At 48.1% G+C, this 23,358-nt stretch overlaps 1 protein-coding gene and 1 long non-coding RNA gene across 2 annotated transcripts in view; one reads left to right on the top strand and one right to left on the bottom strand.

The window, feature by feature from the left end:
* Positions 1–23,358, top strand: part of CDHR3 (cadherin related family member 3) — a 76,928-nt gene that overhangs the window by 15,309 nt on the left and 38,261 nt on the right. Inside the window, exons 3-6 of the mRNA XM_082399754.1 lie at positions 5,433–5,598; positions 9,387–9,484; positions 18,659–18,753; positions 19,533–19,637. Of these exons, the coding sequence (XP_082255880.1) occupies positions 5,433–5,598; positions 9,387–9,484; positions 18,659–18,753; positions 19,533–19,637 (464 nt within the window). The remainder of the gene's footprint in view (positions 1–5,432; positions 5,599–9,386; positions 9,485–18,658; positions 18,754–19,532; positions 19,638–23,358) is intronic.
* Positions 18,747–23,358, bottom strand: part of LOC309632396 — a 34,647-nt gene continuing 30,035 nt past the window's right edge. Inside the window, exon 4 of the long non-coding RNA XR_014246882.1 lies at positions 18,747–19,332. This is a non-coding gene — a long non-coding RNA (uncharacterized lncRNA). The remainder of the gene's footprint in view (positions 19,333–23,358) is intronic.

Raw genomic sequence — 23,358 nt, 5'->3', positions numbered from 1 at the left:
GTGTCTGGACCCACTTGTACTGCATTATCCCCCAGGCCTACCTCATTCCTCAATGGGCATAGGGACCTCCTACAGTCGTCATCAGCTTTGCCCCTGCTCCCACCTGCCATTGCTCTGGGTTTCTGGTGGGACCCAGTGGGCCTGCTTGGTCTAGGCTCGGTTGCCTCTCTGAGATACATAAGGTGTTCTTAAACCCAGCTGATGATTAGAGCCACTAGGGGAGCTTTCAAAAAGTGTGCGTATCTGGGCCCCAGAGCAGACCTGTGGAGCCCAGGACTTGAAGGCAAGAGCCCAGCATCTGGTATTCTCTGCATCCCAGGGGTGGGCCCTCTGGTATGCAAGGAGCACACATTCAGGAAGACTTCACCTCACCATCCAGTGTACATTCCCAGGGCCCACATACTGCTTCTGCGACTTCCCTGCCTATCTACCTGCTCCCTTGACATCTGGTTCATCTTTAACAGCTGCTGCTTATCTGTGCCTCCAAGCCTTGCCAGTTGCTTACACTTATGGAGCACGTAGTATACACCGGACACTGTGGAAAGTGCTTGACATGTGTTTACTCTTGTAATAGTCACAACAAGCCAATGATTTTATTTGTATGATTACCCCCTTTGTAAAGATGGGGGAAATGATGCAAAATTTAACAGAGAGGTGAGATAACTTGCCCTGGGCTGTACAGCTACTGCTGTGCTGAAACTGGAAGGCAGGTAGTTTGGCTTTAGAGCTCTCACTATTTTTTTAAACAGCTCTATTGAGAAATAATACGAATAGCATATAATTCACCCGTCTAAAGTACACAAGTCAGTGGTTTTTACTCTATTCACATACCATCACCACGATCTAATTGTAGAATGTTTTCATCACCCCAAAACAAAACCCCAAGTCCATTAGCAGTCGCTCCCCTGTCTCCTATCCCCCCGGCCCTGGGAACCACTAAACTACTTTCTGTCTTAATGGATTTGCCTATTCTGGACCCTTTCATATGAATGGAATCATATTGTATTTGGTTTTTAATGACTGGCTTTTTTTCACTTAAGCATAAAATTTCAAAGGTCGCACATGTTGTAGCATGGATCAGTACTTCAGTCCTTTTAATGGCTGAATAATATTCCACTGAATGGATATCCCACATTTTGTCTATTTGTCCATCAGTTGACAGACATTTGGGTTATTTCCACTTGAGAGCTCTCATTCTCAGCCTCTTATAGTCTATAGCCTTTAATGATGAGGATGCCCAAGCTATTTCAGATTTGCAGATGTTCTAAAGCACATTCAGTGACTTCCCCAGTGGTCCAGTGGTTAAGAAGCCACCTTCCAATGCAGGGGACTTGGGTTCGATCCCTGGTCGGGGAACTAATATCCCACATGCCACAGGGCAACTAAGCCCGCACGTCGCAACTACTGAGCCTGTGTGCTCTAGAGCCTGTGCCACAACTAGAGAGCCCACGTGCTGCAGCTACTGAGCCTGCACGCTCTAGAGCCTGCACACCACAACTAGAGAGAAGCCCATGCGCTGCAACGAAGAGCCCACGCGCCACAGTGAAAGATCCCACATGCCGCAACTAAGACCTGACGCAGCCGAATAAATAAATACATACGTACAAATATACATACATAAATAAATAAACATTAATTTAAAAAATGAGGGCTGACAATTACTGAGCCTGTGCATCTGGAGCCTGTGCTCCGCAACAAGAGAGGCTGCAATAGTGAGAGGCCCGCGCACCGTGATGAAGAGTGGCCCCCAATTGCCACAACTAGAGAAAGCCCTCGCACAGAAACTAAGACCCAACACAGTCATAAATAAATAAATTAAACCTAAAAAAAAAGAAAAAAATGAGGGCTGTTTAAAAAGAAAAAAAGCACATTCACATCCTGGTCTCTTAATTGTTACTACTAACACTGATATTATCACCATTAAAATTGCAAATCCCTATTCTAGAAATAACATCACAAAGAGACAGCAAGGTTAATTATTTGTCTGAGATCACAGAGCCAGAAAGGATGAAATAAGAACTTGACTCAGGTCTTCCCATTCCCAGTGTCAGGCTCTGTCCCCTACACTGCCCTGTACATCTACTCCTGCTTGCATGAGCCCCCAAATCCTCTGCTATCATACCTGCCCTTCCCACATTCCATGTGATTCAAACAGGGCTGTCAGTCAAGGAGGAATTCCATCCTGTTCCTGACCTCTAGAAATGGAGAATTTCTGAGCCTCTCCACTGATCTAGGTCACGTGTTCAGTGTATAGCCCCAGTCATGGTGCCCTCCTGGCACCACAGCTGCCCAGGACCCCGTGTCGGTACTAGGATGGGCCACAGGTTCACATGTCCTGAAGCTGTTCTTAAGAATTTGTTGTTGCTCTCCAGAAACTACCCAGTATTATCAACCATCCCCTGCAAGAAGCTGCTATTCTCCAACCCAAACTGCTCACAAGGGCTGTTCCTACAGAACACAACAATGCCATCTCTGTGGCAGAACCTGGCTCCTCCTTGACACTCTGCAGGATGACCTAGCCATAAGGTTCTGTGGTCTCCGGCCCAGAGGTCTGGTCACTGTTGGCCTTGGGACTCAGTCATGCAGGGCTTTCTGAGGGTGACCTCCAATCATGCCAGAGGCAGGCTGCCCTACTTTTGGACAGAGCTGCTGAGACTTCAGGGGTGGGGGGTTAGGACGGTTAATAATGCTGATGGTGATGATGATGACGACCACTCGCATTTATGGAGCATTTACCACATGCCAGGAATTCCCCTAAACATTTTGTGAATGCATTCATTTAATCCTCACAACAATGCTATGAAGTGGTGCGCTATGATTACTTGCATGTTAAAGGTGGGGAAACTGAGGCATAGAGAGGTTGAGCAACTTGCCCAAGTTCACACAGCTAATTGGTGGCAGACTTGTGATCTGAGGTCAGGCAGGCTGGCCCCAAGAACACTTGCTCATTGCCCCCAAGCCGCGCTGCCTCACTGTTGCCTCCCAAGAGGGATGTCCGAGCCTCACCCAGCAGCGCATGTGGCTCACCTCTGGAGTCCCTCCTGGAGCAGCACCAAGAAGGAAAGCTCCAAGGAGTCAGGGAGGCGGGACTAATGGACATCCATGAGAGCTGTAAGGGCAGCCGCTCTCTGAGGTTGCGTGCCGGCCGTGCCTGCCCCCCTGCCATTGGCCCATCTCTGAGCTTGACACCCCTCTGTCCTCATCTGCTGTCATGAGCACTGTGGACCTTGTAAATTTGCTCAGGCTTGTCCAGAACAACCTCAAACTTAACACACCTAAAACTAAACTTATCGTCTTTTACCAAAACTCTGCAGCCAGATTGCCCACCATCAGAGAGACTCCACCACTCCCAGCTGTGACCTTCGGAGTTCCTTCTCCTCCCTGCCCTGGTCTCCTGATGTGTGAAAGGGGGAAGTTTTTCCAACCTATGGTTACTGAGATGATTAAATAAAATACTCCACAAAATGGCTTGGCAAGAGCCTTGCACATGAACATTTAATTAATGCTGGTAAAGACAAGAGCAAAAGCAACTTTTCCATGTGTTGGCAGTAACCTAATTCCTTTGGTTCCAAGATATAACATTTTAGACCTTTTTTTGACTGTTCTATTTTCACCCTCTAGGGTGTTAGAGCCAGGCCCCAAGGAGAAAGGCTGTCAATAGGTAACATTGGGGTGAAGGATCTGCAAGCATGGAGTTCAGGAGAGGACTCCAGGCTTAGGTAGCTGGAAGCTAGGGTGTAAATCAGGAAGCACAGAGGACTGTTGTGACAGAGGGCAGCTCTGGTGGACACACATTCACTGAACAGTTTTCGACATCTAATGATAATAAAAGTCAGCATTTGCTGGGTGCTCGCTCAGCACCAGACAGGGATCAAAGTATTCCATGGATTAGCTCATGGAATCCTCCCAACAACTGCAGAAAGCAGATGCCATTAGTATCCCCATTTTACAGATGGTAAAATTGAGGCACGGAAAGGTTAAGTAATGGGAAGGTTGAGCTTTGAAGCCGGTCAGTCTGGCTCCAGAGTCTACACTCTTGACTCCTATGTTATGCTGCCTCTCACCTCCCACGTACCAAGCAGAGAGACAGGTCATCTCCCCTTGTGTGGAGCCCAGGCTGACCCTGCTCGTTGGTGGTGACAAGATTACTGTGTTTTCCCCTCTCAACCCTCCTCCGTACGTGCTCCCTCCACTGCATGTGCTCATTTACATCTGTGGCCATCCTCTCCTCTCATGATCAATCCAGATCGTGCAAAGTCAAACACAATGCCCACCACCTCCTCCATGAAGTCCTCCTTGACTAAATACATCTCACAATGAACTTTTTTCCCCATGATTTTCCATAGTACTGTGATCTAGCTCTTTGTTATAATACCTTGTATTATACTTCAGTTGTTTAACTAGGGCGAGAATTATTTACCTAACGATAGTCGTGTGGAAACAAAATCAGGGAAAGGTCAAGTAACTTTCCCAAGGTCACACAGAAGTCCAGTGGTGGAAACTGGATAGGAGCTAAGTGCTTTTCTCAGTAGAGGATACTGAATGCCTCCCTGCCTGGCCCCAGTCGTATTAATAACCAAAAGGTTCTTCTATGAGCATAAATTAAGATATTTATGAAATTTAGTCCTTGATATCTCAAAGGGCTCTGGGCCTTCTGGGAGCTCCACAGGCTAAGCTGGTGGCAGGGATGTGCATATAGATGCGAGAGGTCACAGACGGGCCTCCAGTTAACCTCAGCAGGGCCCTTCCACCATGCACCACGGGGGTTCCTGCTGGCAACAGCCTAGATTCCAGTGATATGTCTCTGGTCCTGGTGCTTGGTGCCCCTTCCACAACTCCACTCCAAAACACTTGTCTTGCACAGGACACATTTCCGACAGTGGAAGAATGTGTGGAAATGTACCAAAAACCCAAAGAGCCTGTTGGTGTAAGTAAATATCATTTCTTATTTCTGCAGATGTATCCTTCTCTTGTTTATTCTTAGATGTGGCCTTGGGAAACTTAGAGGGGAATGATGAGTCAAGACGTAACTTAACAGCAATCCCAGGGAAGTGCAGCATCTTATTCTTAAAGACAAGAAAATCAAACTGTATTCAGGGTAGCTAAGGGACTTGCCTAGGAGCCTACCCCAAGTAGTGACAGGTTTTATAATTTTCGGGCTTTCCATCTCCAGTAGATGGAACTAGGATGTCTCCTGAATATTTGTCTTTCCTATGAAGATCAGCATCCCACAGAGGAGTCCCTTTAGTGAAGTGTCATGGGGTTTATGTCGGAAAGACACAGGCAAAACAACCGGTTCCCCTGACAGTGAGTGAAAGATGGTTTCCAGGATGCTGGTTGCCTCCTTCCTAGTAATATCCCTTTGCAAAATGTGTGCAGACAAAACAGATCTTCTTTCACATGGTTACTAAGAATTGTGCATTTGCTTTTAGGTTGTCACCACCGGGAAGGAACAACTAGATTTTGAAACAGGACCACGCATATTTGACTTGCAGATTTGTGTGAAGGATGACGTGGGTGTCACTGACCTGCAGGTCCTGACGGTCCAGGTAACGGATGTGAATGAGCCGCCTGAGTTTCAAGGCAACTTGGCAAAAGGTAAGACACACTGGGGTGTGCGATGCAGCCCAGACGGTGGCATCAGGCAGGACGCTGGGGGACAGAGTGAAATAGAAAAGTAAATAAACAAGCAGCTGTTTCCCTGGAAAAGGCAGCTGCTTAATGAGTGGGGAATAAGTGAAACGTCCACCAGCCCAGGACTCCCAATAGTAACACCCAATAATTTACAAAGCCCTTTCCATCCATGGCTTCTCTTGGGCCTCTCCTGGTCCTGGGGAGGAACCTGGGGCTCAAGGACCTCAAGTGGATCATTCTGGAGGAACCTGGGCTGAGCCCGTTTACAGGCTTAGCACTGGATGCCGGCCATTGACTGACTGGTTCATTCTCCCCATGGATGCTGACCCCTCGAGGGGACTGTGTATTTGGGGTCTGCTACAGGGTAGGGACAATATAGGGGACCGGAGCATAGGGTAACATCCTGCGTGATCTCCCCCTGGCTCATGGCTTTGAAGGCCATCCATACGCTGACAACTCCCAAGTCCATTGTTATTTTTGTTTGTTTTCTATTTTTTGGATTCAATCATCTTTATTAACCTATCAATGTCACGTTTTATATCAGTACATACTACCTTGTTATTTTTTTCAAAGGAATCTACTTTAGTACATCATATTATTAGTGAAAAGTCAAATAAGATGGCTAAACATCAACCTAGCGTATTAATGTCCTCTGGACAAGGCAAGCTAGAAACACAGTCACTTTACACACATGTAACGGTAGTGTTCCAAATTAACTAAGAAGCTGCTACACCAGCTTCACCCTTGAACTCCTGACTCAGATAAAAACTGTCCTACCCAACATCTCCATTTGGATGTCTAATGGACATCCATGATATTGTGATTTACAATAAGAAACATAGGGCTTCCCTGGTGGCGCAGTGGTTGAGAATCTGCCTGCCAATGCAGGGGACGCGGGTTCGAGCCCTGGTCTGGGAAGATCCCACATGCCGCGGAGCAACTCGGCCCGTGAGCCACAATTACTGAGCCTGCGTGTCTGGAGCCTGTGCTCGGCAACGAGAGGCTGCGATGGTGAGAGGCCCGCGCACCGCGATGAAGAGTGGCCCCCGCTTGCCACAACTAGAGAAAGCCCTCTCACAGAAACGAAGACCCAACACAGCCATACATACATACATACATACATAAATAAAAAGAATGTAAGCAGACAAGAATAGCATTAAAAAAAATAAATAAATAAGAAACATATATTTGGTCTTTGTCCCCTCCTGGCACAGATCCTAAAACCGTTGGAATGTCCTAAGTGATGAGAGTGATAAAGGTGTCTTTTCTTACATTAATGAGGTGACTTTTGGACCCCACCTAAGGATGGGGGCTGACCACTAGAGAAACCAACCATATGATTAGAAGGTTGGACAGTGGAGAGGGGGGAGGGGCTGCAGATTGAGTTAAATTGAGTTCAGTCACTAATGGCCAATGATTTAATCAGTCGTGCCTATGTAATGAAACTTCCATAAAAGCCCAAAAGAACAGGGCTCAGAGAGCTTCCGGGTTGGTGAACACATGGAACCTGGGGAGAGTGGGTGCCTGGAGAGGGCATGGGAAATCTCTGCCCCATTCCCGTACTGTGCCCTACGCATCTCTTCCATCTGGCTGATCCTGACTTATATCCTTTTACAATAACCCAATAATCTAGTAAGTAAAATGTTTCCCTGTGTTCACTAGAGAGCAAACCCCTCTAGCAAATTATTGGAACCCGAGGAGGGGGTTGTGGGAACCTCCCATCTAGAGCCAGTTGGTCAGAAGCACAGGTGACCACCTGGACGTGTGATTGGCACCTGAAGGGGCAGGGGCTGTCTTGTATGATGGAACCCTGCAGCTGTGGAATCTGACGCTATCTCTGGGTAGACAGTGTCAGAATTGAGTTGAATTGTGGGACACCCAGCTGGTGTTGGAGAATTGCTTGGTTGTGTGGGAACCCCCCTAGACACACACTGGAACTGGTGTTAGAATCTGACATCTCAGACTTAATGTGCCCCCAAACCACTCTTGACTCCCATCTCCCTCCCCACCATCCCAGCCCAAATCTGCTTCTCTCATCTTTCCCATTTCAGTTACTGGCAACTCCATCCTTCCAGTTTCATGGGCCAAAACCTCACAGTTACCCTTGATTCCCCTCTGTCTTTCACACCCACCATCAAACCCATTAGGAAATCCTGCCAGCTTCTAAGTTTATGCAGAATCCAACCTCTCCCCAGCAACCCCACCATGGCTCGCCGGGATCACGGCAGTGGCCACCTGATCGGTCTCCCTGCTTTGCCTTTGTTCCCTCTGGTTGATTCTTCTTACGACAGCCAGAGGGATCCTGTTAAACATCGGTTAAATCAAGGCACTCCTCTGCTTAAAACCCTGCAAGAACTTCCCATCTCCCTCACAAGGAGAACCAGAGTCTCCCTAAGGTCCTATCAGATCTGATGAGCCCCTACCAAACCCCATCTCCTCTCCAACACATCTCCCCTTCTCTCCTCTGCTGCTGCAGTCCCGGCTTCCTCACCCATCTGTGAATACCCCAGGCACGCCCTACCCCGGCATCTTTCCATCCGCCGTTTCCTCTGCTCCTTCCCCTGCATCTCTATGTCTCCTCCTTTCTTTAAGAATCTTGACTCCAATGTCAGTGAACCTTCCAGAAGCACTCTATTTAACATGGTAACCCAACTCACCACACTCCTTTCCCTGATTCGCCTCCGTAACATTGCTCAGTAACATTCACGTATTTTATTAATTTATTTTATTATCTATACCTCCCCCACTAGAATGCAAGCTTCATGACAGCAGGGTTTTGTGTTTTGTGAACGGCCGTACTCCCAATATGTAGATCCGTGTTTGGTACATCGTGAGAACTCAGTCAATATTTTTTGAATGAAAGCCTGAGCAGTGATCAAAGCAAATGTAAGCTGGAGCTTGGATGTAAGACGGCCTGGGTTTGAATTGTGATTCTATTACTTAGCAGCTGAGACAACCTCACAACTTCTCTGAGCCTGTGTCCTCGTTTGTAAAGTGGAGATAACTACCATACCTACTTTACAGGCTGTTGGGAAGATGAAAGGAGAAAACATAAGTCCTCAGCATAGTGCTTCCAAAAGAGTGAGTTAATGTTAAAATTCTCAGTCATCTCTCAGAAAGGTTCTCAGAAAGAGATGCCAGGGCAGAGCATGGCGGCCCCTCGGGCAAGGCTGGTGGTGCCAGTGACCCTGTCTGCTCCCTCCTCACCCTGACGGCCGAGAACTCTGAAGTAGACGGAATCCATGTGTGGTCCCTTTCCTGAACCTTTGTAGCCCTCCCTCTCCTTTTCTCCATATTCTCTCTGTTCTACTATAAGGCCTCTCATTTCAGGGACTCATTTCTGCTGAGATACTAAGCGCACTTGAGGGGTGACCTAGGCTCGGTTTAGGAGGAATTTGCACGTGAAAGTGGATCTGGAACTCACACTGGAGGTTCCCACTGGGTTACTTTCCACCACTCTGTCCTTATCACTCCCCTCCCCCACGAACAAGAGTACCCTAGTCACCTCTCAACCCAGGAGATACATTAAGACTTGACACCAGCTTGGTCAACCCTAGCTCTTTCTTAATTCCCATAAACGGATCCACCCACGCAAGCTGGTCAGTGGTCTTACTCATGGCCTTAATCACTGCTTTCTTCTTTCCCGCAATGCTTGGCTCCCTTTGACTATATACGGCTGTCCTGGTTTGGGAATTCCTCGTTTGCTTTACTTAATAAAATGTTTCTTTTTTCCCCTTTGCATGCCGGTATAGGTCTAGATCTCTACATAGTGGAAGGAGCCAAGCCTGGATTCGTTTACCAGGTGGAGGCCTTCGATCCAGAAGACACAAGTCAAAACACACCCCTCGGTGTAAGTCTCCTTGTTAAACCGCAGAGGGGCTTTTCTGTGTGGTCTCTGACACAGGAGCCTGGAGTCTCAGCAGGGTGGGCTGGGTGGGGGCAATGGGAGGAATCTGCTGCCCACTGCCAGGCACAGAGCCCCGGGGAGGCTGGAATGGGCGAGGGGCTTCTGGGGACAGACACCCCACATTGGATCCATGGCTCTGTGTGATCCTGGACAAGTTCTTAATCTCTCTGAGCTTCAATTTCTCCATCTATAAAATGGAAGAGTAATAGTATAGCACCTACCATAGTAGGGGGATGGTTAGTATTAGATAACGCACATAAAGCCACTTAGACCAGTGCCTGGTGTATCAAAATCGTTCAATATTTTTTAAATTCTAAGGTGATAAAAAACCAGCTATATTATTCTAAAAATAAGCATAAAATGTATACCTCAAAGGCAGGCATTAACACTTCCTTTCCAAGAGATGAAGACAAGCTGCTTGGAGCCAAGTTTTAAAAGAGAATTAAAAGACAGTCCCAGGAGTTCCGAAGAAAAGGAGGATTCCCACAGAGAAAAGCAGGAGACTGAGTCCTGGAGCATTCCCTCATGGTTCAGTCTGAGACAGCTGATCCCTACCTTTTTAATCAGTTTCCTTAAGGGGGCTGCCAGTGGAGCTCTTGTAACCACTAACCCTCAGGCCAAGAAGCCTCTTAGCTTATCCCTGGGCAAGGATGCCTCAGCTCCCAGCTTGTGCACCCACCGCAGCTGGGCAGCCCAGGCTGGAGAGGAAAAAACCAAAGCTAATGCCACCTGACTAATCTCGGAGCAGACAAAACTCCAGCAAACCCACCGTACAAAGAGAATTCTTGAAATATGACACCTGGGGAATTGGCAACGCCAGGAGGCTGTCTCTGCATTTGCTGCATGATTTGCAGCTTCAACAGGACTACTTTCTCTAACAGGAGGGAGCTTTGGGAATGAAATCCAGAACCAATAGAATATGGTTCTACAGGGTTTGCAACAAAACTGTTTTAAGATTATTGAACATATCTTAAGTTAGGGAATAGTTTGTTATCATTGGAAGACAATCCTTCTGTCAAAAAAACAACCAATCAACCCATTCGTTCATCCAAGATTCTATTTGCATGAATAAGTGATTAATATGCAAACACTTAGTGGGTCCCTACTACCTGCTAAGAGCAATACTAGGTGCTTTAAATGCGTACTTATTAATAACACACTTGTTATATAATTTACAAATGTGTTTGTCTGAAAGTAGCAGAAAACTTAACCACAGTGATGGATATGAGATTTGTTTTCCTTCCATAACAAGAAGACCAGAGGCAGGCACACAAGCAGTCCAGGGCTGGCACAGCTGCTACCCTCAGAAACCTTGGCTCTTCCTATCTGTCTGCTATTTCATCCAGTGTATGTTGGCTTTGTTCTCCCTTTGTTAACCTCATGATTACAAGATGGCTGCTGTACCTCCAGGCTTTACCTCTAAGTTCCAGGCAGGAAGAAGAAGAAAAAAAGAAAGTAGGATGGGGTACAGGATAAAGGAGGCAGGTCAACCCAATTTGTCCCTTTTTTGGTGGGGAAACCAAGACCCTCCTGGAAGCTCTACCCAGGGGTCTTCTGCTTACTTCTCACTGGCCAGAACTGTGTCTTATGGCCACTGTTCCTTGGTGGTGACCAGGGGAAAAGGGATTCTGGATGGACATTAAGTCAGCAACCCAAAGCATAGTACCACACTTAAACATTTAGTTCATTTCAACATTTACCAAGAATCCACTATGTGCCAGGCTTTCTATTAGATGCTTTGGATACAAAGATGAATAAGACACATCTTTGTACCTCTGGATGGGAGACATTCATGCATACACCAAATAATGATAACTCAATAAGATCATTACTATAAAGTTTGTACAAGATGCAGTGGGGGCAGAGTGGAAGGAATCTCGGCTGTGAAGAAAAATGTTTAGTTTGAAATCTCCATTTTAATATATATTTCGAAAATTAGGCAGAAGGAACAAGGTCATGGCCCTTTCAAAAATACCTCCTAAGTCAGGTTGTTACCCTTTCAGATGAAGGGAAGCAGCCCAGGTGGGGAGCAAATACAGTAGGTGTTGCTCCCTTAAAAGAAAACGTAATGCTATCCAAAGATATCGGAGAGCAGCTGCAGGCCCTTGGAACCTGGAGCCGGGTGGCTGCAACTGTGGTTTCTGCAGTGAGTTTAGGATTGTTTGGGGAGGGGGCACTGCAGCAGAAATTGTTAATGAAGTATTTAACACCTGTGCTGGAACTGACGGCTGCACAGAAAGTCAACAGCCAGCCCTCAGGAGCAGTGAACATAACCTAGAAGGAACCTTTCTCAGACTAGCAAAAGGTAATAACAGTTCAGGAAGTAACATGCCACGGCCTTTGTACATAGACATTTTATTCTGCCCACTTGGTGGTACTAAATGATACATTTTGCTCCCTACAAGGAGAAAGGAGATGGGTTAATTTGCTATTGACCAAACCTGTGCTTCTCAACCTTGGCTGCAAATTGAAACTACCAGAGGAACTTTCAAAACCACAGAGATCTGGGTCCCACACCCTAAGAGTCTGATGTGATTGACCTGGGGTGTGGCCCAGGCATCAGGTTTTTAAAGCACCCCACCCAGTGATCTCTTGTGCTGCCAGGGTTGAGACCGCTGCTTTTTTTTTTTTTTATTGGAAGTATAGTTGATGTACAATATTACAGGTTACAGGTGTCCAATATAGTGAATCACCATTTTTAAAGGTTATACTCTATTTAGAGTTATTATAAAATATCAGCTACATTCCCATGTTGTACAATATATTCCTGTAGCTTATTTAATACCTAATAGTTTGTACCTCTTAACTCCCTCCCCCTAAATCGCCCCCCTCTTCCCTCTCCCCACTGGTAACCACTAGTCTGTTCTCTATATCTGTGAGTCTGCTTCTTTTTTGTTTTATTCACTAGTTTGTTGTATTTTTTAGATTCCACACTAAGTGATATCATCCAGTACGTGTCTTTCTCTGACTTATTTTACTGCTTTAAGACACTGTTTCCCACACTCCCCAGGTCTCTCCCTCGGAGGTTTGGATTCTGTGGGTCTGAGATGGGCCCAGGAATCTACAGATTTGCCAGATACCTTGGGTGATTGTTCTGGTCAGAAAGGCTGGGAACACTGGTTTATGAGTGCTTCTCACTGGGTGTTCAAGCCCCTGCATGAGAACACACCTAGGATGCTTCAAAAACGCAGATTCCTAGACTCTGCATCGGAATGCTGAATTGGACCACAAACTTCCCAGGTGATCCTGATGCATTCTGCCCTTGGAGAACCACTGACCTGAGTAAACAAGCACAGACTAATAAAATACACAGCACAGACTTTAATAAAAGCATGTGCAGGAAGCCACCTGGGCTTGGTTTGTGCCTGTCATCTCACCTGGTGGGTTCCAGGAGTCACCCTGCTGATGGCAGCGACTCGAGGAGGAAGGATAAATTAAATATTAGCTCTAGGACATCTCCGGAACCTGCAACTCTTTTACAACAAATCCTCCACCCTCATCCAGCTTAATAACGTGAAACTGTGTCTGTCACAGATTGTGTAAAATTGGGGCTAATACAGAAACCACTGGTATTTGCTCCCTCCCTTTTAACGAAAGTTTTAAAGCATGTGGTTGTACATTGTTTGGGCCCGCACTGCCCAGTAGAGCTGGACTGTGAGCCAGCAATGAGTGCTGTGTGTTTAAATGTTCTAGTAGCCCCATCAAAAAGGTGAAACGAAACAGGTGAAATTCATTTTGATACAGTTGAACTCCATATATCCAAACTATTATCATTTCAACATATAATCAACATAAAAATGACTCGTGGGATATCATACATCCTTTTTTTCATAGTATCTCTTTGGACTCGTGTATTTTACACTTAAAGCTCATCTCCTTTTGGACCAGCCACAGTGCAGATGCTCTGTGGTCACAGGTGCCCGTGGCTGGTGGTCTCTGTGCTGGACGGTGTGGCTGGGGCCCAGCGTTCGCTCCCCTGCCGGTGCACCTTCTGTGTTGTGATGGGTGCAGATGGAGCCGGCTCAGAGGCAAGCATCAGGACACAGAGACGCGCCGGACGGTCCCTATGTGAATAATTATATTGACTGGCATTTCTTCCTGCCCTTTCTCCACCTCCTGAAGGAGGCTCTCTGGGGCCCACTCCCTCCCACCCAACTCCCACACTCCCCGCCCCTCATACTTGGAAATGGCCACCGTGACTGCAGCAAAGCTGCCTTGGAGACTCGAAGGACGTTAATCAGTTTCGCAGCTGGAGGCAAAGTGATCTAGTGCAGCAATTCTTCCATTAAGGGGCTTTCTCTTGGCCTTTCCATTAGGGAAGGACTTTTGCATAAAGTGAAATGTGCTTTGTCTTCACCAGGGCAGACAAAGGATGAAATTAAAAGAGCGATAACCTTGCTACCAGCTGGGCTACCAGGAGGGCAGCAAGGGAAGCAATTCTCTCTCCACCTCCATGTTGCTCATGGCTCTGAGTAGTGGCACCACCTTTCAGTCTTCCTGAGAGTAAAGTGATCATCAGATGACTGTCAGTCCCACTGGATGGAACTTTTCAGGTCCCTGAGCAGCCCCCAATTTCCTGGTGAGGGAAGGAACTGAGGCCCTCGCCTGGGCCAGGTAATGCCAGTGAAAACCAAGGAATCCTGCTCACCCCCTTCCACCCTGTTCTGGCAAATTGTCTTCGGTGTCCTGCTCCTTTCTTTCCTGAGTGACAGCGCCCTTCCTGTTCCCCAGGCACCTCCACCCCTATGACACACACACACACACACACACACACACACACACACACACACACACACACCTACTATTCACTGCCCCCCAGGCATCTGCCTAACTCAGGAGTCTCCACTGGAAGTCTTTGCAAAACACTTCATACTCCAGGTTCTCGTGAGAATGCTTGAGAAGGGAACAAGCAGTGCTATTGGAAAATTCCCACTCCAAATACACCACCACTGATGACTGTTCATACGTTGGGAGAGATACTTCCTCAAATAGAAGGGGATCATTGTTCTTAAGATTAGTGATGCCTGAATCAAAGAACAGGACCCAGGCTGATCACGGAAAAAGACTGACAGAATACAGGAAGATCTGCAGCTTCCTCAGTAAAGGACTGCATCCTTTACATATCTATAGCATGTTGCATTTATACATGTGGTTCTTCTTAAAAACAAATATTTGTCTATAACCCACCTAGCTCACCCTCATGATAATAACACACGCAAGCAGAGCCCAGCTGAGTTAAGGGCTTGCAGTAGGTTTTTCTATGGTAGCTGTTTTTTTCCTCCTAGGTGCCCTTCCCTCCCACTCCCGTCCCCCACCTCCCACCTCTGAGCTCCTTTGGGGTGGAATAAGGGGAAAAGAGAGGAATTGAGGCTTTTATAAAACATTCAGCTTACACTGAAAAATAATAGGACCGTGGCGTCACCTTTAAAACTTGCCCTGGCCCAGTAGAGAGATGCTGCCCGTCTGGGCCCTCTGGGTGGGCTTGGGGGCACGTTCTCAGTGGCTGGTAGGGTCATTGGCACTCCCCGGACTTGGGAGGAATAAGGGTCCTGCTTCCCCCTGGAAACTGACTGCTCTCTTCCTACGAGCTGGGAGGCTGAATTCTTGCCGCTTGATTCCACTGCAGGCCGAAAGCAACCGAGGGCTGCAAATCAGCACAGGTTGCATCATTATTCGCCCGTGACTCCAGCTGTAGCGGGGGTGCCGGCCCGGAGGTGGCGCGCCCTCCCCAGGGAGCCTGACATTTCAGGAAACTGGGCCAGCTCCCTCGCAGCCTTTCTTCTCCCCGCACCGGTGGCACAATAAAGGATGAATGGGGCAGGAAGCCTGCACACCGTCCTCCACCCCGAAGCTCTGCATCCGTGAGCAAAGCATTGCCGCCAAGGGGCTGCAAAGAGAGAAACCTGGGGAGACGGTAAAGGAATATTCCCTGCGGGGACGCTCAAGAGCTTGTCTGACAAGCATTTGTTCACCGAATTGATCTGATTACTCAGGACTTTTCTTAGCCAGTATCGGAGCAGAGAGGGGCTGCCGTTGCTTTTCATCCTATTTAATTTCTGTTTTCCAAGAACGAATATCAAGGGAGCAGCTTTGATTAAACAAGCCTTTAAAAAGGGGAGAGAATGCCAGGTTTTACAGAAAGCTTTGCTGAGTCGCTGGCAAATGGCCACATGACATAATATTTTTAGTCTATGGATATTATCTCCTTTCTAAGTACCAAACTGCTATTCCCATTAACATAAGCTCGTAGGTTCAGGGATAAAGGAAATTAGCCTGGCTCTAAAAGAAAAAAAAAAAAATCGGGATTCCAGGAAATCAGCCTCTTAATAAAAATTTAAAAGAAATTCCCCCTGTTCTAATCCTACAGCTCTTCACCCTTTCTGTCTGCTGCTGTTGCTTTTTTCTTGCTTGTTGAGACTGGAGGACGATTTCATACCCAAGTCCAGCATTACTAAACTGAAAGAGACTTTTTATAAAGGTTGGCAAGGTTTTTGTTGTTGTTGCCTTTTTGTTTTAAGATCCTTTAAGGTGGGAATGGGGGTCTCAGATGGGAAATACGCGAGAAGAAAGCCCCAATATTGAACATTTAACAAATATTTATTGAGCACCTAGTATGTGTTAGGCATAGGCATAGAGCAGCGAATAAAATGAAGCGCTTTCCCTCATGGATCTCACATTCTAACTGGACAGTAGTAGTTAACATACATGGACGGCTTACCTCTGGTAGGCACTGTTCTAGAACTTTACGTGATCTCCCCATGGGGCATGCCTTATTATTATTCCTCTTTGTTGCACAAGCTCTCATAAAGTGGTAGAACCAGGATTCAGATTCAGCAGTCTGGCTCCAGCCTGGATCCAGAGCCACTTCACGACTCAACTGCCCCAGTGTGTGACTCATGTTCCGGATGGGTCTAAGAGGCCTCCTTCTCTGTTGCCGTCATATCCTGTATTTATCCCTCCTGGAGCACCTGCCCCACATCTTCTTTGTATGTTCCTTCGGTTGACCATCATCTTTGGCAGAGCAGGGCTGTCTGTCATCTCCTTATCCCAAGACCTTGTACTGTTTGGGAAACAACCAGATCCGGGGACCTATCTCCTAGAGCATTTCAAAACACATGTGGAAAGGCATCCCGATTCAGGTGCATATAGTAAATGCCTTGCCGGGGTCTCTGAACTCTGCCATTCCAGCCCATCCAGCTTGGGCCTCTGATATGTGGGTACGTGAGGCTTCTCTGCAGGAAAGGCTCCGCTCACAGAGCCAGGACCGCTCCACGTGCTGCCGGCTGCAGGCCCAGGCAGTGAGCTGGAGAGTTGGTGGGGGGCTTGGGATTTAAACATCACACCTTTGAGTGTGCTTATACAATTTGGAGGGCGGGGTAGCTGGCAGAAGGGCACTCCTTGGCATTGCCCAAATATTTCCTCTTCAAAATGGGTTGGAAGCACCTAAGTAACCAGCAAGAAAGACTTGGTAAAATAAGCCCTTACAGTAGAATGCCATATCATCGTTAACCAACCAGTCTATAAAATAAGACAAGAATATGGGCCAATGCTCAAGCTATAAATAAAAAGAACAAAATATTATAATTGTGGTTAGAACATCATCTCAATTTTTTGGAGGGCGTATGTTTGCATAGAAAAGAACAGAAGACTTCATGAAAATGATGAGATTTTACAGGTGACTAATATTTTCCTTTTTAGACTTTTCGGTCCCAGTTTTTTGGTTAAAAATATGTTCATTACAATTAGAAAAATGTTATTAAATAATAAATGGAAAGTAAACACTTTTAAAAATGGTTTAAAAATCTTACATTGGCCCCAAAGGAGAGCTTTCATCTATTTTCTGTGCATTCTCTCTTCTCTACGGGGAGCTCAGCTGCGATCACAACACAGCAAATCACTGGGTTGGAAAGCTCGGCTGACGTTTCCTTTGATTCTAGACTTCAGGGGCTGTGGCTCTGGTTGCATAACCTCCACTTATGATCTGATCCAGAGATCATCCCTCACCCTAGTGGGAAATAATGAAACCTTCTGCCCTTAAAGCCCTTTGGGACAGATGGCTATAAATACGTAAGCCTCACGTGTTGCCACGCAGCCCTTCACGTTTTCCAGTGTGCCTTCCGATTTAATCCTTACCATAACGCGGAGGAGCAGTTAGTGGTCTCAGCCCTAAGTTACAGGCAAGGAAGGGACTTGTCCCAGGTCCTGAGGTGAGAACCAGAGTTTGGACTCAGCTCTTCTGATCCGGGGCCTTCCCCTGCTTCTTGACTCCACGATGGGAGCAAGGAAGCAATTCTGATGAGCGCCCGTGGACGGACAGGGGTGGGCCTCCTATGGGCTGGCCCTCAGTGGGATGTACAAAGAAGCCTGTGTTCTTATCAGAGCAACTGGTGCTGGGCAAGGGGTCCTCAAGAGAGCTGGGCTGAGTACTGGGAACCAAGGAGGACAGACCCTCAACTCCCCAGGATGTGCAAAGGCTTGACCAGTGGCCATAGCCCTGAGATGGGATGTTTAAAAAAACACGTCTACATCCCAAACCAGCTTCCAACTTGGACTCTAGTACCTGCTAAGGTTCTTTCTCTCTAACACTTGTCTCTTTCCTTTTCCCTGCCATCATTGTAATGAACGATGCTTGTGAACATTTTCACGCCGCACCATATCCTGAGTTCTTTTAAGGAAAGAGACCGGATCGTATTTGCTTTAGTACTGTCCTATTTCCTAATGCATGGGAGCTGTGTTGAAACAGTGTTGGTTAAAGCCAAGACACCAAATCAAAGCCAGAAGTTGTCCTGGGAAGCAGAAGTGAGAATACGGTGATGGGGATAAGTATGCTGGACTCAGAAGCAGGGAGCTGTTTATGTGTATTTTCTGTAATTGAAGCAGGATCCAGTGACCAGCTTCTCAGGGTGCAGCCGATCAGGGTCAGAGACTCAGACCAACTGATCCAGAGCCTTCTGGAATCAAGAACCATTAAGCCTGAGAACTGCCCATTTGGGCCTCATCCTGATACATCAAAAATGTTGCACGGGCCAAGAATATAAAATGGGAAGCGAACAAATTCATCTCTTGGGGAAAGCTACATAGGTGTGCTTAGTAATATTTTTTTCCTTGTTTTTTTAGTATTTCCTGATTTCCCCTTCACAGAGTTTCAGAATGTCTGCTAATGGGACCCTCTTCTCCACAACAGAATTTGACTTTGAAGCAGGACACAGCAGGTAGCCTTTGCCAATGACTTTGCTTGAAGTACCTTTTATCTGAGTGTCCAAGGAACAGGCCTAGTGCAGCCTGAGGGCAGCTGGGGAGGCCCTGAGTGGTCTGCTGCCTTGCTGCTAGGTTCAGAGGGTAGCGAGCTCCAAAGAGGGATCAGGAGTAAGGCCATTACCTGAAGGCCTCCTTCCCACCCAAAATCTTCATCTCTGGATCACAAGAACGAAGGTGTGGGAGGGGGCCCCTGAAGCATCCGGAGGATGGCCTCAGATGCCCTTCTGGCTCTGGAGAGGCAGCTCTCAGAGCTGTTTGCCGACATCAGAGCAGAATGGTGGAGGCAAGCAGGCCTCTGAGGAAAGAGGTAAGGAGAAGCCAGGGTTCGAGAGTGAAAACACACAAGCCTTGGGGTCCACGCAGGTTTGGCTCTGGGATCTGCACCAGGTGTGAGAAGCAGGGCTAGTTATCTAATCCATGGCAGCCTCAGTTTCCTTACGTGGGTGGATGAGGCACTTTGCCGAGATAACGCGAGGGAGGATGGAGACAGGTGTGCAACATGGCGGGCGGGAGATGGCAGCCGTCAGTAATAACTATAGAATGAGAAATGGAGGGGTGGGGTTTTAGAGATGAGGAAAGAAGGGTGGACCCAGCAGATCTGACTCTGCAGGGGGATACGGAGGGGGGTGGCCAGAAAGCGGACGGACACTTTCCTCCCTCCCTCCCTCCCCTCACCCCATTTGTGGTAGTGTCAGCGAAGCTTGACTCCCTGACTTGGGCTGTTTCCTGACAGTTACCATCTCATCGTGGAAGTGAGAGATAGCCAAGGGCTCAGAGCCTCCATGGAGCTGCAGGTGAACATCGTGAACATCAATGACGAGATCCCTCGCTTTACCAGGTAGGCCTGAGGGCTTGGGCGGGGGTCTCCGGGGGCCGGGGGCACCATGTCTCTTAAGTGGCTGAGCCTCCTCAGACACATTTCATGCAAGGCAGAGGGCTGCCCTTTGCTCTGGCCTGCAGGAGAGGTAAGAGGCTCCAGATCGTCAGTGTCCTTTACCTGGGCCTCCAGACTTAACATCTTCCACCTCTGTTCCCCCCGTCTCCACACCCCACAGACGTGTGCACCATGGGATTCCGGGTATGGTGGGGAAGGGGTGGAGGCAAGACACCACGCCCCTGGTGCAAGGCTTGCCACTGGGCATGTGCAGAAGGCAGAAGGCAGGTACTCATAGGATAGGATGCTCACCGCTAATAACGGCAGAATCCTAGAGCACGTCATCAGTCCAGGCTCCACAAAGCCCACTGTCAGGAGGTCATCCTCTCCGACTGAGGAAAGGGCTGCCTCGATGGTGCCTAAGGGGCCTGCCCACTGCTGGGTGCTCTAAGTTTCCTCCTGTTGTGGTGGATTCAGAAAGGAGATATGCCTTATCTGGCAGCTCCTCCATCCAAGAACGCGAGGAAGGTAAGTGAATCTGGTAGAGGCAGCCTGTGGGAATGTGCCCGGCACCAGCCCAGGCACAAAGGCGAGACCAGAGCCTGTCACAGACAAGGATTTATGAGGGGGATATGGGATTCTGAGCCGGCATGTGACCCTGCAAACAGCCTGGTTACTGGTTACAAGACTCCGCCCCCTACCGTACCCCCCCCAGTTGCTGAGCCAGGCTCAGGAACCAGCCACAAGGAAACTGGCAAACTCCCCTGCCTGGGTTCGCTGTATTCATGGAATACATTCAGCTCAGGAAACTCCACCAACCAAAAGCCACTGGGCCCCAGAACTATGTAGAATGCTTGCAAAAGTATTCTGAGATTGAGGTATTAAAGCAACTCCAGGGCTTCCCTGGTGGTGCAGTGGTTAGGAATCCGCCTGCCAGTGCAGGGGACACGGGTTCATGCCCCCGTCCGGGAAGATCCCACATGCCGCGGAGCGACTAAGCCCGTGAGCCACAACTGCTGAGCCTGCGCACCTGGAGCCTGTGCTCCGCAACAAGAGAGGCCGCGATAGTGAGAGGCCCGCGAACCGCGATGAAGAGTGGCCCCCGCTCGCCGCAACTGGAGAAAGCCCTTGCACAGAAACGAAGACCCAACACAGTCAAAAATAAATAATAAAATAAAAATAAATAAATTTATAAAAAAAAAAAAAAGCAACTCCACTCAGGCTAACCAAGTGCCTTGTGGCAAAACACACCACAATTGTGAAACTTCTGGACGTTATCACAGTCTACAGCCCAGTTGCTGAGTGTCAACACGGAGGGAACAGCAGCAGAGGCACTCCCACAAAATGCTTGTTGCCGGGTTAAGCTCAGCAGGACGGTGCAGTGCATTTCTGCTGACGGGCTCCTCCAGGAACACAGTACAGGCAGTTTATAAATAGTTGTGACATCCCAGCCTGGATTCGGACTCAAGTATTGGCCAAAACAGCAATGCGGATTCATCAGTGATCCCCAGAGGAAGGTGATGGCGGTGGGGCTAGAGCTGACACGTTCTGCGATGCCCTCTCCACACCCCCAGTCTGTGAGGTGGGAAAGCAGACTAATGGGCCTGCAAAGGGGAAAATAATCAGTTCGCCCAAGGGGCAGAACGTGTAGGCCATCTGGTTTGGACTGTGTCTTCCAAAATAAAGCAGTTGGCCTCAGCAGAAAGAGAACATGACCTTGGCTGTTTGTTGGGGCCCCCCAGAGATTGCTCTGGAACTCTGGTTCTCATTTTTGTTTTGAGAGATGAACCTGTTAGGCTCCATCCCAGACAGGAAGCATGACCTCTGTGACTGTCTAACCATTTATTAAAAACACAGTCGACTTTATTTCAAACAGTGTTCCCTGGATGTTGGTAAGGATGGGTCTGCGAGAGCCTGTGATCTAGAAGGATGTGAGGCAGGATTTGGGGCAGGATGGCTGCCCTACTTTGCCCAGGCTGCTCAATTAGAGCCAACCTAGTCCCTCAGCCATCCTGACTTACAACAAGTTTGCTCAGTTTCAAGCTAGGCACTAACTTTGAGGGTTTCCTGGTTCCCTTGAACCATCATCCTTATTTTCTCCCAAATCAGTGCTAGGACTAACGATAAGTTATTTAATTCAGGATAAACAAAATTAAATCCTCAAATGGATTCAAGTAGACTGAGTCTGAGTGTGAAGTTAGAAATGCAAAATGTGGAAACAACTCTTCTATCTTTACTATTTGTTAAGGTCCTGCAACGAAATACAACCAAAGCAAGTACTATTTCTGTTGTTGAAAATGCGTCACCATTTTTCTCCCGGGTGGTGACAAATGCTGAACGTCTCATGTTCTCGTGATGTGCACTCCAGGATGCTGCCATTATGAAAGTCGGGCAGTTTATTATAAGAGTACCCGACTTACATTCACTCTCTACCTCACAAACAGTGCTCGCTGCTCGTGCAAAGAACTTTGTTTTAGAGTCAGGCAGGTGGGTCTTTCTCCCCTTCTGCCCATTTCTTTTGCATTCATTCACAGTCCTTTTCAACCTGGCGCCAGGCAGTGTAGACACACTTTAGGGACTTACAGAAGCCATACCCAGGTCATCCCGGATTCACACCCTTTCCCCTGAGTGTGGCCCTGGGTCCGGCCCTGGGTCCAGGCTCTGGTGAGCCAGTGTCACGGGGAAAGGAGTGTGGGAATTAGTGATATCAGAGCTTTCCCCTGTCGGGGGTGCTGCAGGGGTCCTGGCTTCACAGCATTTGAACAGATTTCTACTGTGGTTTGAGGGTAACACTTCTAAGTTAAATGATATTTTATACACACTTGGGTCTTGGATCCCCAAACCAAATAAACCACAGATTTTATCTTCTGCCAGGCTCAATATCAAGTCAGCCAAGGACAGGATGTTGTACCTGGGGAGTTGTGTCTTCACCAACAGCCTGATCAGTCCTCTTCACGAGGACCTGATTTCCCGGAGCGCCCAATGTGGGCTGCAGGAGCCCGCAGATGAGGGTCTTAAACAGCTGCACTCCTGACATTTGGAGCGGGATACTTGCCGCGGTGGGGCTGTCCTGGGCATCGTAGGCTGTTTAGCAGCGTCCCTGCCCTCGATTCACTACACGCCAAGGGCAGCCTGCTCCTATAGTTGTGAAAAACCACATAATCATCTGCAGCTGAGAACCACTGTCTTTGAAGGGAAGGAGGAGGGTGGGAGCAAGGGGATTTCTCTCCCAAGGTGTCCTCTGTCTGTCCTGTGAGAGGCTGGGAGCCTCTGGCTGTCACCTCTGGTGACTCCTCATAATAGTCCTTCTCAAACTTTAAAGTGTTACCCCGCCCCCGACCCCGCACATCTTGTGAAACTCTGGCTCCTGATTCAGGGGTCTGGAGTGGCCGAAGGACCCAGCATGCTCAGGAAGGCAGTTAGAAAGGCGGGGACCACCCCTGGGGTAGCAAAGGCGAGGCTGGGAAGGTCGCACGGGTGTCTTAGTGATCTCTCTGTTGGAAATTAACGGAACCCCCTCAATGTAGCCAAAGGAAAAAATCCAACACGTGAGAAACAGGGTCTCTCACACAGTGGAATAAGGGCTTAGTCCAGCCTGAGGAGCCAGGGCCGTCCCCCTCTCTCCTCTGGCTCTGCTTTTGGTTCCTGCCGCCCCGCCTCCTTGGCTGCATCCCACTTTGTCCAT

The sequence above is a fragment of the Balaenoptera borealis genome (assembly GCF_965194805.1).
Source record: "Balaenoptera borealis genome assembly, chromosome: 7".
NCBI lineage: Eukaryota > Metazoa > Chordata > Mammalia > Artiodactyla > Balaenopteridae > Balaenoptera > Balaenoptera borealis.
The sequence above is the reverse complement of the archived record's forward strand: the minus strand, read 5'-3'. Positions and strand labels throughout refer to the sequence as shown.